Raw genomic sequence first — 14,111 nt, 5'->3', positions numbered from 1 at the left:
TACTTTTTATCTTATCTTTCGATGACCTTCGGCGATCGGTATTGAAAATACTGACAGATTGCCGTGGATTCGACTATGGTCCATCATTGTCCCGCGAGAGATCACGACTGTTGCGTTCCAGGATACTGTCGCTAGGGTAAAGGACCCATTTACTGCCACCAGCGGTGGAACTTCGAATCGCATCGAATCTACTATACAGAGATGACTTGATGACAAACTAAACGGGGCAAAGGCAAGGAGAGAAACGCTCTGACGTCACGTTGCATAGTAGTAGGGTCTCCATAACCGATAAACGAGAGATACTTTTTTCTCCTATTCACGGCTAGTATTTTGAGCGTCGGTTACGCCAATGCCTCTCAGTTTGTCCATATGCGTTTTGTTCACGTTCTTTGTCAGGCGATGGAATTATAGTTGTGAGCGGCTCAGCCAATAATGACAATGCGTGTGACAGTAGGCGTCGCTGTTACGCTACGGCCAATCAGCGTGCCTGGCCATCAAGTCATCACTGAATAGTACATTGCAATTCCCAAGTGTTTTGACGTAATTTTTGAAGTGCTGATCCCGATCGAGACAAGGACGGACACGCAAACGCGGACGAACGATCGCCCAGTTGGTATATATATTTTTATTTATTTTATTCATCATCTTTTTATTGACATGGGAGAGATGTTACACAGGCGATGGAATGCGCGTTATCGTAATCGCTGATAAACGGTCGGAACTTAAGGCGAATCGATTAAATTTTTACATAACATTAGTAACATAATGCTTGCGCAACGCGACTCGTTGCGCTACGAGGAGATGAAAGAACCTTCGACCGGGTCTCTAAACTCTGCAGTCTCTACTTCGTAGAAAAAATATTGAAACGACGATACCCGCCCGGAAATATGTACAAGAACGCGCCTCGCTCGTCGTCGATCTTTGTGCACCTTTCCGTCGGGATACACATTAGTATCTTAATAGTAATAAGATAATGTACAATGAAAAGGTTAGCACGATAGGCGCGCACATGTTCGAACGAGTGTATTTCGTTTCTTGTTTTCTTCTAATACGTTATTCTTTGACATATATATGGACATGTGCCGTCCCGTCGTTGTAAAATGAACGCTGCTTTGTAAAAAGTCGTACATCATACCGTTATGTAAATGTGTGCTACGTCGACGGTCTAAATTAAATTGTTCATAAACATCGATAAAAAAGAAAAAAAAAAAAGATCAGATCCAAAATACGAGATTCGTGCTTGAACGCTTCTCGGGTTTCTATCGTGAATACAAAACGAAAGTCTATCACGTATATAACAATTAATGCAAATAATAAAGAAAAAATGTATCAAAATATATTAAAAAGTATCAAAACACCAGTTACACGTACGAAAGTTATTGGAAGTTCACATAAGTTGCCACGTGTTTCATCCAGCTAGGAGATTAGAGAATCATAGAGGACGCGATTTAGACACTTCGAAAATATACAGAAGATAGTACGATTAGAAAAATACATTGAAACATAACTGCGTACGCTTATAACTGACTTGGACGTCGATGCTTACCCATGGAAATATAATTTAATACAAGTTTACAATAAATGACACTCTAATATATTACATATATGTCTCTGCGCTTTTTTTCCCCCCATTTTTATATACTTCGGTATCTTTACAATAAATTATTGTTTTCGTTAATTTACAATACGTCATTTTCTTTTTCTTTGTAGGCGCCTATATAGGTATGTGTGTACATATATATAGAGTTCGTAAAAATTACGTGACGTCCAAGCCATTTGTACAGGATAATCGGCAAAAAAGACCCTGACAAATATTTCTCGAAACGTGTAAGTTTTCGCCAAACGATTTTTTTTTTTTTCAACGATGGCACCCAATAGAGCTTTCGAAAGAAATTGGACAGAATAATTTACTATGCGGTTTGTCATTTTGATAAGCTTGAGAGGTGCGTATCCTTTTGGAAATATCATATACATTTTTACGAACTTTACGCGCGCATGTATTATAAGTATTCTATACTTTGTACCTTTTCTTGTTTTTGTACCTGACATATTTGCTTGCGACACTTTTGCAGACAACCTGTACATTGCATTGAATATGCTAAACTTAATACAGTAAATAAAACGTACATTTACTCTCGAAGAAATCAACGAATTATCTATGATTTCATAACACTTTATATACTAAAACGTAATAATAGCTGCTCCTTGTGATCGCATTCTTTTAAGACTCTAAGCATTAATTAATAATCAATATATGTCTCTATATATTTAATATTTTATATATTAAATAATCAATATCCTATATTCAATGGATTATAATAAAATTACCAAAAAAGGAAAAGTAAACATTCATAAAAATAAAAGGACTTTCGTTTTCAGCTAAAGCACGTTTCACATACAAAAAGCAACAATTAGAGGCCATGTGACATTTTCTTTTTCCTTTAACTACTGTAGTGCATGTACAATGTTCCTTTTAATATCATAGTAATAATAATATCTTTCATATATTTTTGTCGTTCGTGTATCGTTAATGAAAGTGCGAGTGCACGATAATTGTAGATAGTCACTGATTCATTATATTTGGCCCTCTGTCGGCAGAGTAAAAATTGATTGCATCTAAAGTTCCTTAGAACAATCGTTTTTTTTTTTTTTTTTTAATTATTTTTTAAGTTAAAATTAGAATCAGTCGAGGCCAGATTGCGACACCGTTCTCGATATCAGTCCTTCAGTTTTCAAGATTGCATATAAGTAACACCAATCTAACTACTTTTTGTGTAACTCGAACTATCGACGTTGATTATCTTTTCGTTCTCGAAAGACGCGATCCTATATGCAGCCTCAAAAGTGCATCACACGCTTTTATGTCGTACATACTTAGAACAATATAAACATAACTCGTATACCCTGTGATAAGCTGGTAGTGTCTGGTTTCAATCTGGCCTTGTTAAATGTTTCGGTCGATGCTAGAATACTTTCTACTATATTATGTCCATAAATAGCTTGCACGCTATGAGACACCTATCGTCTTTGGGTTTTATAATTAGTCAAAGATCATCAACAAACTTGTTACTCGTAACTAATTTCTGGTCAATTAACAAACGGTACTCGCGATTCACGTAACACGTACGATCGATGAATTTATCGCAGATCGAGTGTCTTTCGAATATTAAAAAATCGCCCGGACATTCGAACAACGGTGTCTAAACTAACATGAAACGTTTTGGAGGAATGAGTATTCGGATTACGTTTGTATAGTCCTTGCTTCGAGTCGACATAGAAACATTCACCTATCTTTCTACGTAAACTATAAAACCCAAAACCAAAGTCTAATTGGCAGTATAGTGTTGGACATTGCGCCCAGCGCAAGGTGCATAGCAGAGCTGCTGCGGCTAGCAAGAACTGGAGCCCTTACTTTCGACAAGAAAACAATTTTTACGCGGCTTGAATGAGATAATGGCAGAGGTTACACGTATGTGGCCATAGTGCCGCTTGGAATGGGCGGCGTTTCCTCCGGTCTACCCTTGGGCCCATATTGTCCAATGAAAGAACCATCCTCCGTGAAACGTCCTTCAACAGAATGACGATTCAAATTTCCAACTGCACATTTTAAATTACAATTTCGCCCATGCTGAGACCGACAGTAATGGTATTCTTGTATAGAAGCGTCGTATGGCCTACCTTAAACTAACGTGGCAAATGCTTGTGAGTTTGGTTCTGGTTTACGGTGCCGACCATACTGACCAATGAATGATCCATCTTCGTTCATACCTTCTGCATTAAATTGGCCGATAAAGCAAAAAGAAAAAAAATGGAGAACATAATATAATAAAAATTAAAATGCTGTACAAGGGTAATAATATATGAATCAATATTTACTGGTAGGACAATGGCTTTTTAATTAAAATATAGTCCAACCAGGCCAGTAATTAAACAAGCGTAACTGAAAATGTACGTGGGTGGCAAATATAAATTCTTGTAACGTAAATAAAAAAAAAATATCGTTCAACATAAACTTCTCTAACCGTGCTTCCGGTTGCATGTACGTGGGAACTAGTGCACATGTGCACACGCTACTAAAAATATAATGATACATACCTGAATTGCCTTATTACTCCATTAACCGAGTACAAATTGACCTTTATTATATTTTAAACTGACCTGTATCGCCCTCCCCGTACTCCGCCATCGAGTCGGTGTCAGATTCAGGATGCTTTCCGTCTTGATGGGAAGACGATGCCAAAGACGCGCGTCCGCCCGCTGACTTCGTGTCCAGTGGTTGGGAATACTCGTGAAAACCGCCCTCCTCTGGATAGTCACCGCGTCCAGCAGCCAATTCTCTTTCATGTACCGCGTATTTCCCGCCTCTGTTACGTTTGATGACACAGACGATTATAAGTACCAAGAGAAGGAAGGCAATTGCCAGCATCATTCCTATAAACCATCCAGCGGTCGCGACGTTCTCTTTAGGTTGGATAATGGGCCCTTCGCTGCTCGTTTCCACTTCCTGCTGTTCGCTTTCTTTGAAATAAATCCCGTCCACGGCGACTATGGACATCACGTACACCTCGCCACTTTGAAGCCCGCGAATCTCAATCGTGTTCGAGTGATACTCCGGATCCGTTTCGCGAGATATCGTTTCGCCCCTGAGCTTGTACTTGACAAAGAAATGACTTCCCGGGTTCCCGTTGAGATTCAGCTGCCAAATAATCCGCACGTTCGAGTATCCGTTCTCTTTTGGAATAGTCTCCCACGTGAAATGCGGCACGTCCGGGTGTTGGGATGTACGCGTTTTTTGTTCGATGAAGTAGCTAAAAACATTTTGCAAAACGAGGCGACATTTAGTGTACAGTATTTTTAAAAATTTTGTTTATCAAATAATAACGTACTCGTTCCCTTCGCCAACTTTCGTCGTCGCTCGAATATGAATACGATATTTCGTATCGGGCGCCAACGTCGCCAACTTCGCACTTGTAGCTTCCGGATCCGAGACGTGTGGTTTCCTTTCTAACAGAGGCCCCAATCTTGTCCCATTTACAACATGGTAATAGATTCTGTATCCGGTTAGAATGCCGTTTGGCTCCGCGGGTTTCGTCCAGACTAGAAACAACGCGCTGGAACCCATTGGGTATGCCTCGAAACTGAGAACTGTTCCCGGGACACCTTCTGGCGTGTCGAAGCTCAAGGTTTCGGAAGGTGGCCCGGCATAGCTGAAACAAATCATTGACATTACAGGATTGCTGTAAATAAAAATAAAAATAAATATTTTAGTTTCCATTACCGGCCATTGTACGCCAGTATTCGAACATAGTTCTTGCTGAACGGGACGAATTTGTTCACCAACGCGTGCGTCCTGTGGCCGCCCCTTATGTCGATTTCCCGCATTCCTTTCTCACCGTCCCGCTCTGTCCACGTTTGTATTTTATACCCTTGTAATTCGCCGCGTACCGATTCCTCGGGAACTGGATTCCACGAAAATTGCGCGATCGTGCTCGACTTTACTTGCTTCAACGTAAAGTTACTCGGCGCTTGCAACGGAACTGTAACGTTAACAATAGTTTTAGTTCTAGCGCTGGAACCAAGTCGAGTGGTTATGAATAAATTAACTCACCATCTTCTCCAGAGAATCCAGTCACTTCGGTGGGCGCGACTCTGCATTCTCCCTTTTCGTTTATAGCCACGACTTTAATCTTGTATTTCTGGTAAGTGGGTTGATTGTCTACGACCAAAGTATTCTTTTTCCAATCGTTTATGTCCTCTATGGTCCATTTCTCTCCTGGTATATCCCGTTTATAATACACTCTGTACATGAATTTAGGCGCATTGTGTTCTATTTGTGGCATGACTGTCCAAGAGATAACGAGATTTTGCGGACTGGACCCTTTACCGATCACGTTATCAGGATTCTTGTACGGAACGTCCGGTAACGTGGTGCACACGTCGCTGTGCGGCGAGGGTAACGACGGACCTACCGTGCAACATTAAAATATTCGTCTACATGTCGCTCATGAATTTGTTAAGTATCACACGGTCCCCAAAGTTTGCGAGTAAAGTTGTTCTTACCAATCTTATTCCACGCTAATACACGGAAGGTGTAGTTAGCCCAAGGCGTCATTGGCACAACGTATGTCTGCTCGGTGGCTGGTACAGAATCCTTGGATACTTCCCAAGTATCCGGCGTGAAAGTAGTGTTGTGTTGGATGGTGTATCTTAAAATTGGAGCTCTATTATCGCCCATGGGAGTCCAATGTACAGAAGCCTCGGATGCCATGCAAACTATATTAAGTAATTTTGGTGAATTCGGCACATCTTGAACGGTTAGCGTTGCTTGTGCTCTAGTCTGGTCCAATTCGGTGCGAGCGACGCACGTGTAAGTACCGGAATCTAACTCGGTTGTCTTTGTGATCATTAACGAGTAATCGGTGCTCCGTATGAATCGTGGTTCCATCTCGAAATCGATGGGTTCGCCGTTGCACAACCAATCAATCGTTAGCGTCAAACTCGAATCTGTGACAGCGTTACACCTGAATAAATAACATTCGTTAGTCTTGATTGCTGCACATAGGGTTGGAAAGATCGCAGTATGTAAAAACGTTTACTCACCTAAAGGTTGCTGTAGAACCTGCCGCGACTTCGTAATCCTCCGGCTCGTCCGTGATTCTCGTGTGCTCCTTTACTATTAGATTACCGGTAGCCTCGACTTCTCCGAATTTATTGGACGCGTGGCATGTATAGGTACCAGCGTCCAGGAATATTACATTATCGATTTCCAGATCACCGGATTCTAAAGTCTTGTACCGGCCCCCAGTTAATTCTTGACCGTTTCTAACCCATTTAACGGCTGGTTTTGGCGCCCCAAACACGCGACAAGTAATCCTGACCGGTTTCCCGTCCACCGTGGATATATCTTGCGGCGGTTGGGTAATTTCGGGTTCCAAAGCTAAAACATTTACGTAAACGTCTTTGTATACGTAACCTAACGAGTTCGTCGCGTTGCAGCCGTAATTTCCCGTGTCTTTCTTCGTCAGATTTTCGATGATAATAGAGTTTGACGTTACTTTCCTACGCGGATTCGGCGGTGCCTCCGATATCGGTTTCCCATTATGGATCCATTTTATTTCCGGAAGCGGTACACCGCTGGCCGCGCACTTAAATTCGACGGTCTCATCCTCGGCTGCGTTTATTATTTCGGGTTCGATGGTGAAAAATGGCACTGCCATTACTTGCAGATTTATAGAATACGACTTCGCGTCTCCCACTCCGTTCGACGCTTCGCAGGTATACGATCCCTCGTCTTGGAAATTGACGTGTTTTATTATCAACGATTTACCATAATTCCCTTGCGTTATTCTATCGTTCGTTCTGATCACTTCGCCGTTTTTACTCCATATTATCTGCGGCAATGGTGTACCACCGTATATGCAATACAATTCGATCTTTTTACCGCGCAAGGCAACCTCGTTCTTCCTACTGACGTATTGTTTAACGGGCTCGTGCTTGTTCTGGCTCGACGACATCCCCGAGGAGATCACATTCAACAGAACTCTGTTGCCCAATTTATATTCGTTTCTGAATACGGACGTCGCTGCGCACGCGTAGTAAAAATCGTCGGAAGCGTCGTTCCTAGTGACGTTGCTGAACCAAAGGTTCCCTTCGGGATCTAACGTCATTCGCGAATTGTTGATTGATTTTATGCCACCGGCGGTATCCTGGATCAACCAATAGACATTCGGTTTTGGCCAACCATCTGGCGGTTGGCACGTCAATTTAAACGGTTGCCCTTCGTTCGCATCCAGACTTATAGGATTCTGATCCTTGAAAGAGTTCAATTCGGCTTTGCGGACGAAAACCGAATTAGACGTCGCTGTTCCCCATTCGTTGTCCGCGAAACACTGGTACTGGCCTAGATCTTCGTCGCGAGGTCTCGAGATCACCAGTGTACCTCTACCTGGTTGTTGGGAGATACGATCGTCGTACGCTGGCCACTCGAAGTTCTTTCCATTCTTGATCCATCGGTATCTAAACAAAATTTAAGTATATATTAGAAGGTTCATTCGTTTTTTATCCTTTCAATATTCAGTAACGATTGCTGAATGTTAGGATCACCGTTATAAAAATAATACAACCAGAGTTCCATAAATACCGTTTGAAAACAAAAACAAATTATATGATATCAATATTATCTATTTTGCTTTAGTGACCACTCCCATGCATCTACAATTCACACCACAAGTAAGGTATCTTTATCGGTACTGGTAACTTTATACCCCCTAAGGCTATGAGGTCATCCTGGTAATTAAGACCAGTTACTCTGGCTTCTTTGGAGGACAGAGATAGTGCACTTACATACAAGTGCAATGAAACTACACGAATGAAATTTTGTAGGAAAATGTGACTTTAATGCCTCACTATCTAATAATTAGTACTTCCTGTAAGACTATTATTTCCTTACAAGTAACTTGCAGAAGTTAAAATGGAGCTGAGAAGGAATCTGGTTGAACTGGTTCTAAATAATTGTAAAGAATAATTTTGTTTGCAAGAGGCAAGAAGCATGTTTTATTTATTTTTTAATGGGATGTACTTTACTTCTGTTTCACATTCAATTACTCTGGCTTCTTTGGAGGACAGGAATTTTGTAGGAAAATGTGATCTTAATTAATGTGATCTTAATGCTCCATCTAATAATTAGTACTTCCTGTAAGACTATTATTTCCTTACAACTTACAGAAGTTAAAATGGAGCTGAGAAGGAATCTGTTTGAACTGGTTGTAAATAATTGTGAAGAATAATATTGTTTGCAAGAGGAAAGAAGCATGTTTTATTTATTTTTTAATGGGATGTACTTTACCTTGGAGCAGGTTCTCCTTCTGCTTCACATTCAATTAAAAATGGTTTGTCATTCTCGTTAATGTTTGCTTGAGCCACTTGAAATAACTGCTCGTCTGTCGGGGGTTGTTTGGATATCCGTGGTGGAGATTGGACTAATGGAAGATACAAACGGCAAACATATATAATCGATACACTTCGAAATAACACAATTGTACGCGCGTAACAATGTTTGCATTACGCAACGATAAATTATAATATTTGGAAACGAAAAGCAGAATAAATTAAATCATTTCAATGGCTACTAAAGGAAAAAAATATTTTCTCAAACTAACAGAAAGAAGCCCTTAATTTAATGCATTATAATTATGCTAAAAAATTCATTTGACATAAGAAATGTTAAAAGAAATAAGAAAAGCAAAAAGTATCTCCTTGCATATCCTAAGACACAAATGGTGCTGTCTCATTTGAAATAATGCCTATAAGCATTTTACACGTATGTACAATATAATTGTTTAATGCTAAATTTGTATATATACAGGGTGTTCGGCCAGCCGTGGGAAAAATTTTAATGGGGGATTCTAGAGGCCAAAATAAGACGAAAATCAAGAATACCAATTTGTTGGTGGAGGCTTCGTTAAAAAGTTATTAACAATTAAATTCAAAATTTTCAAATCGTTCTGGAAAAATTATTTTCGGTTGCAGGGGTCAATTACAATCATTTTTGGTGAATAGACATACCCCCGAAATCTTGCGCATTTTCGAGAAAAAAATTTAGAAAGGTAGACAAATTTTTCGGCAAAAATGAAAATTTTCAAATCGTTCTGAAAAAATTATTTTCGTTTGCGGGGCACAATTTCAATCATTTTTGGTCAATAGACATATGCCTGAAATCTTACGCATTTTCGTGAAAAAAATTCAGAAAGGTCGGAACTTTAAACGTTAATAACTTTTTAACGAAGCCTCCATCAACAAATTGGTATTCTTGATTTTCGTCTTATTTTGGCTTCTAGAATCCCTCATTAAAATTTTTCCCAGGGATGGCCGAACACTATAAATTTGGAGTAAGCAATAACTATCTAAAATTTGTTTTTGGCAATTGCTATAATTTTCACCTCCTATAACGTCCAGGACGTGAACTATAATTAAAAATCACAAATTGTTATGCTCATAGATCAGCAACAAGTGTTGCTCGAAATTTATCCTGACCGATATGAAACACGACAACGAAATTACACTCACTTATAGCCAATGCTTGCAGTACCAGTGTTGAGATAATGCACACGATGAGCTTCATGATTGGCGGGTATTTTCTTGATCTAGAAATAGAAGAATAACTCCCTGAAAATGTTAGAAAATAAAAGTTTAGAAGCGCCTGTAAATTCGAATCTAACGTTTGAAATCGAATTTCGATCCAAATACCGACAGAGTCGATCAAATTTTATTCGCGGCCAACGAATAAAACTGTTAAATTCGTGCGAATAAAATTGTGGGTAATAATTAGTTTAGCGTTTCATTCGAATGACAGACGACGAATGAGAACACCGTGAAGCGTTTGTTTTCAATATTTAATCCATCGACCAGTTATTTCGATGATAAATCAGTGTCTGAATGGGAAAATAAATTTTCCCATTCCGAGCGCCGCTACATTGCAACCGGAAATTCATCTTTTCAAACTTCACGGTTCAAATGAACCCGACGAATGAAATCATTACGACGGCACTTGCAAACCCCTATTCACATTCGTAAGTGACGTTTTTATTTTTTTTTTTTATTCGAATGACATCATACTATGCGTACGAATCGGAATGTTGCACAGTCGGTTTTGGAATTTGAAATTTAGCAGTTTCAAATGAATTAAAAAAATAAATAAATCGAAAATGTGTATCAATGGTTGATACGGTCCCGAAATTAACTGTTTCTGAATTAAACTAATTGTGAAACCCAAAATATGTCGGGAGTTATGACTCATAACTGTTACAGACACATCGGTTCTAGTCTCTATCGATTTCGGTTACAGTTTTTCATATTTCGTGTATTTCGCGTCGAATGCCGAGAGTTCAACAAAAAACTTAATTTTTTATGAACAAATACATTTACATTTGAGTGAACTCTGGATTGTATGTTTCAATTTTAAATGAAGCTACTTGTAATTCGGAATTATCTCCATTTTCTTTACTAGATAAATCACTAGGAACATTAATTTCATTTAAATACTTATTGAAATCGGCTGTAGATACTGCAGTATTATTATTGTAATCAAAATGAATTGGAATGCACCACGTACAAATGAAATAGAAGTTTCTTAGATACGAAGAAATAAATGATCAAAGATTTATATTATCCAGGTCGTACCATTTCAGTCTTTCATATTTGAATGGTCAAAGAAATGTTTTAAATTTGTAGTTTCTAAACTCGAATAACCTACCGAAGAACCTATTAAACATAGTTTAGACAGAGCCTTATCAGTGTTTATTGACATTGGTATTAATCTTATTTACAACAATCTCTGTGAAGTGGAAAAATATTGTTATTCAAGCTATATTAAGTTGTTCAATATTCCTCCAGAAGTTGATGAAACAACACAAAGACTAACATATTTAAAAGTTGTTTCAAAATAATTCTACACTTTTATTCTCAATAAATCTGAAAACAATAAAACTGATCGATTCAAGATTAAATGATACGTCGAGTCGTAAGTCTGAACAGCTAAAATTCAATACCACCGTGGTGTTGAAACGAATATACGATTCGTTCCGGAATTATTGGTAATCGTCGAGTTTTTCAAATTCCGTGAGAATGTTACAAGACGACAGTTGCCAATGGAGACGCGAAAAATGGGCGTGCTCTCCGCGGCAAAAAAAACCGACGGGCAAACTTATAAATTGGACATGTGTCAGCGTGCCCGGTCAATCGTACCCGGACATGATTCAGAAACGCAGGGTCAATTTCTCGAGACGAGACTAGAAAAAGGTACAAAAAAAGAGAAAAGCAGAAACGGATACACGGTAAACCGGAATTGCTTCTCGGGTCGTGCACAGGTGATGGTGTCACGATGATCTCACCGTAGTCGTCCTTCGAAATCACAACATCGCGAGCGAATACTCAAGAGCCTTTAGCTCGAGCTAAATGTATCGTTACGATCCGTTTTGATCGGTCGACGAACGTTCCAGGAAATCGTATCGATCGGTCGTCGGTCGGAAAACGGATTTCCCCGCGGGTAACCAAAAGGGAAAAAGAAAAAGGGAGCACACACGGGGCTGGGCAAACGAACGGTCACACCCGCGAACCAACATTGATCGCCGACGCTGTTCCCGTTCGTTTCACGAATTTTCACGGGCGATACCTCGTTTTGCGTCACAGCGGTCAATTCTTCGGTCACTAACGAGTAGCTCACCTATCTCCACTTTTTTTTGGGAACCGTTCGAACGTTAATGTCCCGTCATCACCAAGGCATCATCGAAAAACCACTGACTCGCACACGGTGACGCGCCGTACGGTACTGTACTGCTGTAAATGTGCACGTTGCATGTACAATACAGCTACATCCCCACCACTCGACGCCGCGGGCACACTGATTCGCTTCACACCGTTACACCTTTACGAGCGTTAAGGATCGTTCACACTGCGACCGGACTTTTTTTGGAATCTTAACACTAGCTTTACGGAACTCATATTTAGAATTGCAGAACACGTAAATATTATTTTTTAACAACTTATGTTGAATTTCATTGATGCAATGGCATGAATACATATTCTAATTAAAAGAAAAATCGTATTTTAAGATAATCGTCAACGTGAGAGGTATCAATGCTCGTAAATCTAGTGTTAAATAATTCCTACTGTCATTTTTAATGAACGTCCCTTGCTCGACGTTTTAACACCACGTTTTTAAGAAGTTACAAATGTAAAACAAAGAGAATCAATTTTTCGAAAATGTGAGACTAGAATACCTTCTTAGAGGAAGATATTCCGCCAAGCAATGTGAACGATCCCTTATAGGAGCTAGTATCCTTTAGCCAATAATGTTCGAGACAGATCGAAGATATCTGTCGCACTAGATTCGAAAAAGGCGCGCCCTCCGAGTAAACGATGCCGCTATGTATAGGATCCTAAAGTGCAGCTGCGTACACTTTGCAGAAAGGGGGACAAGAGTGATACATTTTAAATGTGACGCCTGTTAAACGAGGGTAACTTGGCGCAACGTTAGATCTATTCTTCGAGGTGCGAATACGATGACTTTCGTACCCAAAATTCTACTTCTATCGATGGGGAAACCGTTGTTTATTTCACGGCCACCTGCAAAGAAATATTCCATATTAAAATATGAATCGAAATGAAACCGAATAAAAGTATTCTGTAGTTGTCGGGAGCGAATCTAAGGGAGGGAAGACGAACTCCTCAAGAACAAAAATATTAAGATTTCAAATTGTGCGAATGAAAGTTTAAAAACACTATCATATTTCGCCCCTCCTTGGTCCGTTCAAGGAAGGCTCGTAGATCCGCCCCTGGCAGTTGCACAGCTGCAGAATACAACTTGCGAATGTATACTTTCTAACATTTGACCACAAAAAGAATAGAAATAAGTACGGTATTCGAATATTTCTTAAAACACATTTTACCCATTTCTGATATAATTTCACCGTTACCTAGAATACCGGTAGTTTATCCGGTGAACTTTATCGATATCCCTCCGTAATTCATTGATAACCTCTGTAAAAATAAAGGTATGAAAATATTCTTACGACGTCATATCGCTATTCGAAAATATCGACGCATAATTTTTAATTCGCAAGTTTCGTTCTGACGCTGTTATAAAAAAAAGTACTGTTATTAACGTAGTAGAACTTCCGATCGAACGGATGCCAATGAAGTTTCAGTTTTATCTCCCTGTACACGTAAACGTGTATTCATGCAGCTTTTTCTCGGAATATCGACGCATGGAAATATGTCCGTAACATTGTCGTACTAATATTGTGACAAGATAACTTTAGGATACCGTCGTATAGCCAATAGCGAATGCCCGCAGCGATAAGCAATACGACTGTGTAAATTTAAACGTTCGATCGGATGCTTAGAACAAAAATGTAGGTCAAGCCATGTTGCTACAGTTACACGCGCATTCAGCAAAATTAACGGGCTTCCTCGTGTTCGGGGCAGCTAAAACACGGCATCCGTGTACTTCGTATAGAAATTATGGTAACAATTACATCCGTAAGCATATTTGGTAATCGTCGGACCACGCACGGAGAAGTAACTAGCGTTGCTTACAAAGCACCTCGTCGCGC

The 14,111-nt window shown here is 39.6% G+C and overlaps 1 protein-coding gene across 9 annotated transcripts; it reads right to left on the bottom strand.

Moving 5' to 3' along the window:
- Positions 1-610: 610 nt before the first annotated feature.
- Positions 611-13,088, bottom strand: Nrg (Neuroglian). 9 transcript variants are annotated; one of them, XM_076781377.1, is made up of 11 exons: positions 12,221-12,343; positions 10,066-10,164; positions 8,846-8,978; positions 6,601-8,016; positions 6,061-6,521; positions 5,609-5,965; positions 5,279-5,537; positions 4,887-5,207; positions 4,159-4,808; positions 3,679-3,768; positions 611-3,567 (listed from the first exon to the last, which is right to left on the bottom strand). In XM_076781377.1, exons 2-10 carry the CDS (start codon positions 10,118-10,120, stop codon positions 3,680-3,682), a joined length of 3,741 nt encoding a protein of 1,246 aa, XP_076637492.1. In that variant the 5' UTR covers positions 10,121-10,164; positions 12,221-12,343; the 3' UTR covers positions 611-3,567; position 3,679. The 9 variants fall into 9 exon arrangements, with proteins under 9 accessions (XP_076637492.1, XP_076637491.1, XP_076637490.1 ...); XM_076781376.1 differs by having other exon boundaries at positions 3,679-3,771; positions 12,221-12,342; XM_076781375.1 differs by lacking the exons at positions 3,679-3,768; positions 12,221-12,343 and adding an exon at positions 13,072-13,088 and having other exon boundaries at positions 10,066-10,142.
- Positions 13,089-14,111: the final 1,023 nt, after the last annotated feature.

This window comes from Colletes latitarsis, chromosome 14 (assembly GCF_051014445.1).
Source record: "Colletes latitarsis isolate SP2378_abdomen chromosome 14, iyColLati1, whole genome shotgun sequence".
Lineage (NCBI taxonomy): Eukaryota > Metazoa > Arthropoda > Insecta > Hymenoptera > Colletidae > Colletes > Colletes latitarsis.
The sequence above is the reverse complement of the archived record's forward strand: the minus strand, read 5'-3'. Positions and strand labels throughout refer to the sequence as shown.

What these genes read in the sequence shown, in the direction of transcription:
- Nrg (XM_076781375.1), bottom strand. Translation starts at nt 10,120, where the DNA reads ATGAAGCTCATCGTGTGCATTATCTCAACACTGGTACTGCAAGCATTG. An exon ending in ACTGCAAGCATTGGCTATAA is followed by an intron (nt 8,979 to 10,065) that starts GTGAGTGTAATT and finishes ATCTTCCATTAG; the next exon opens with TCCAATCTCCACCACGGATA. An exon ending in TGGATTCTCTGGAGAAGATG is followed by an intron (nt 5,538 to 5,608) that starts GTGAGTTAATTT and finishes TTAACGTTACAG; the next exon opens with TTCCGTTGCAAGCGCCGAGT.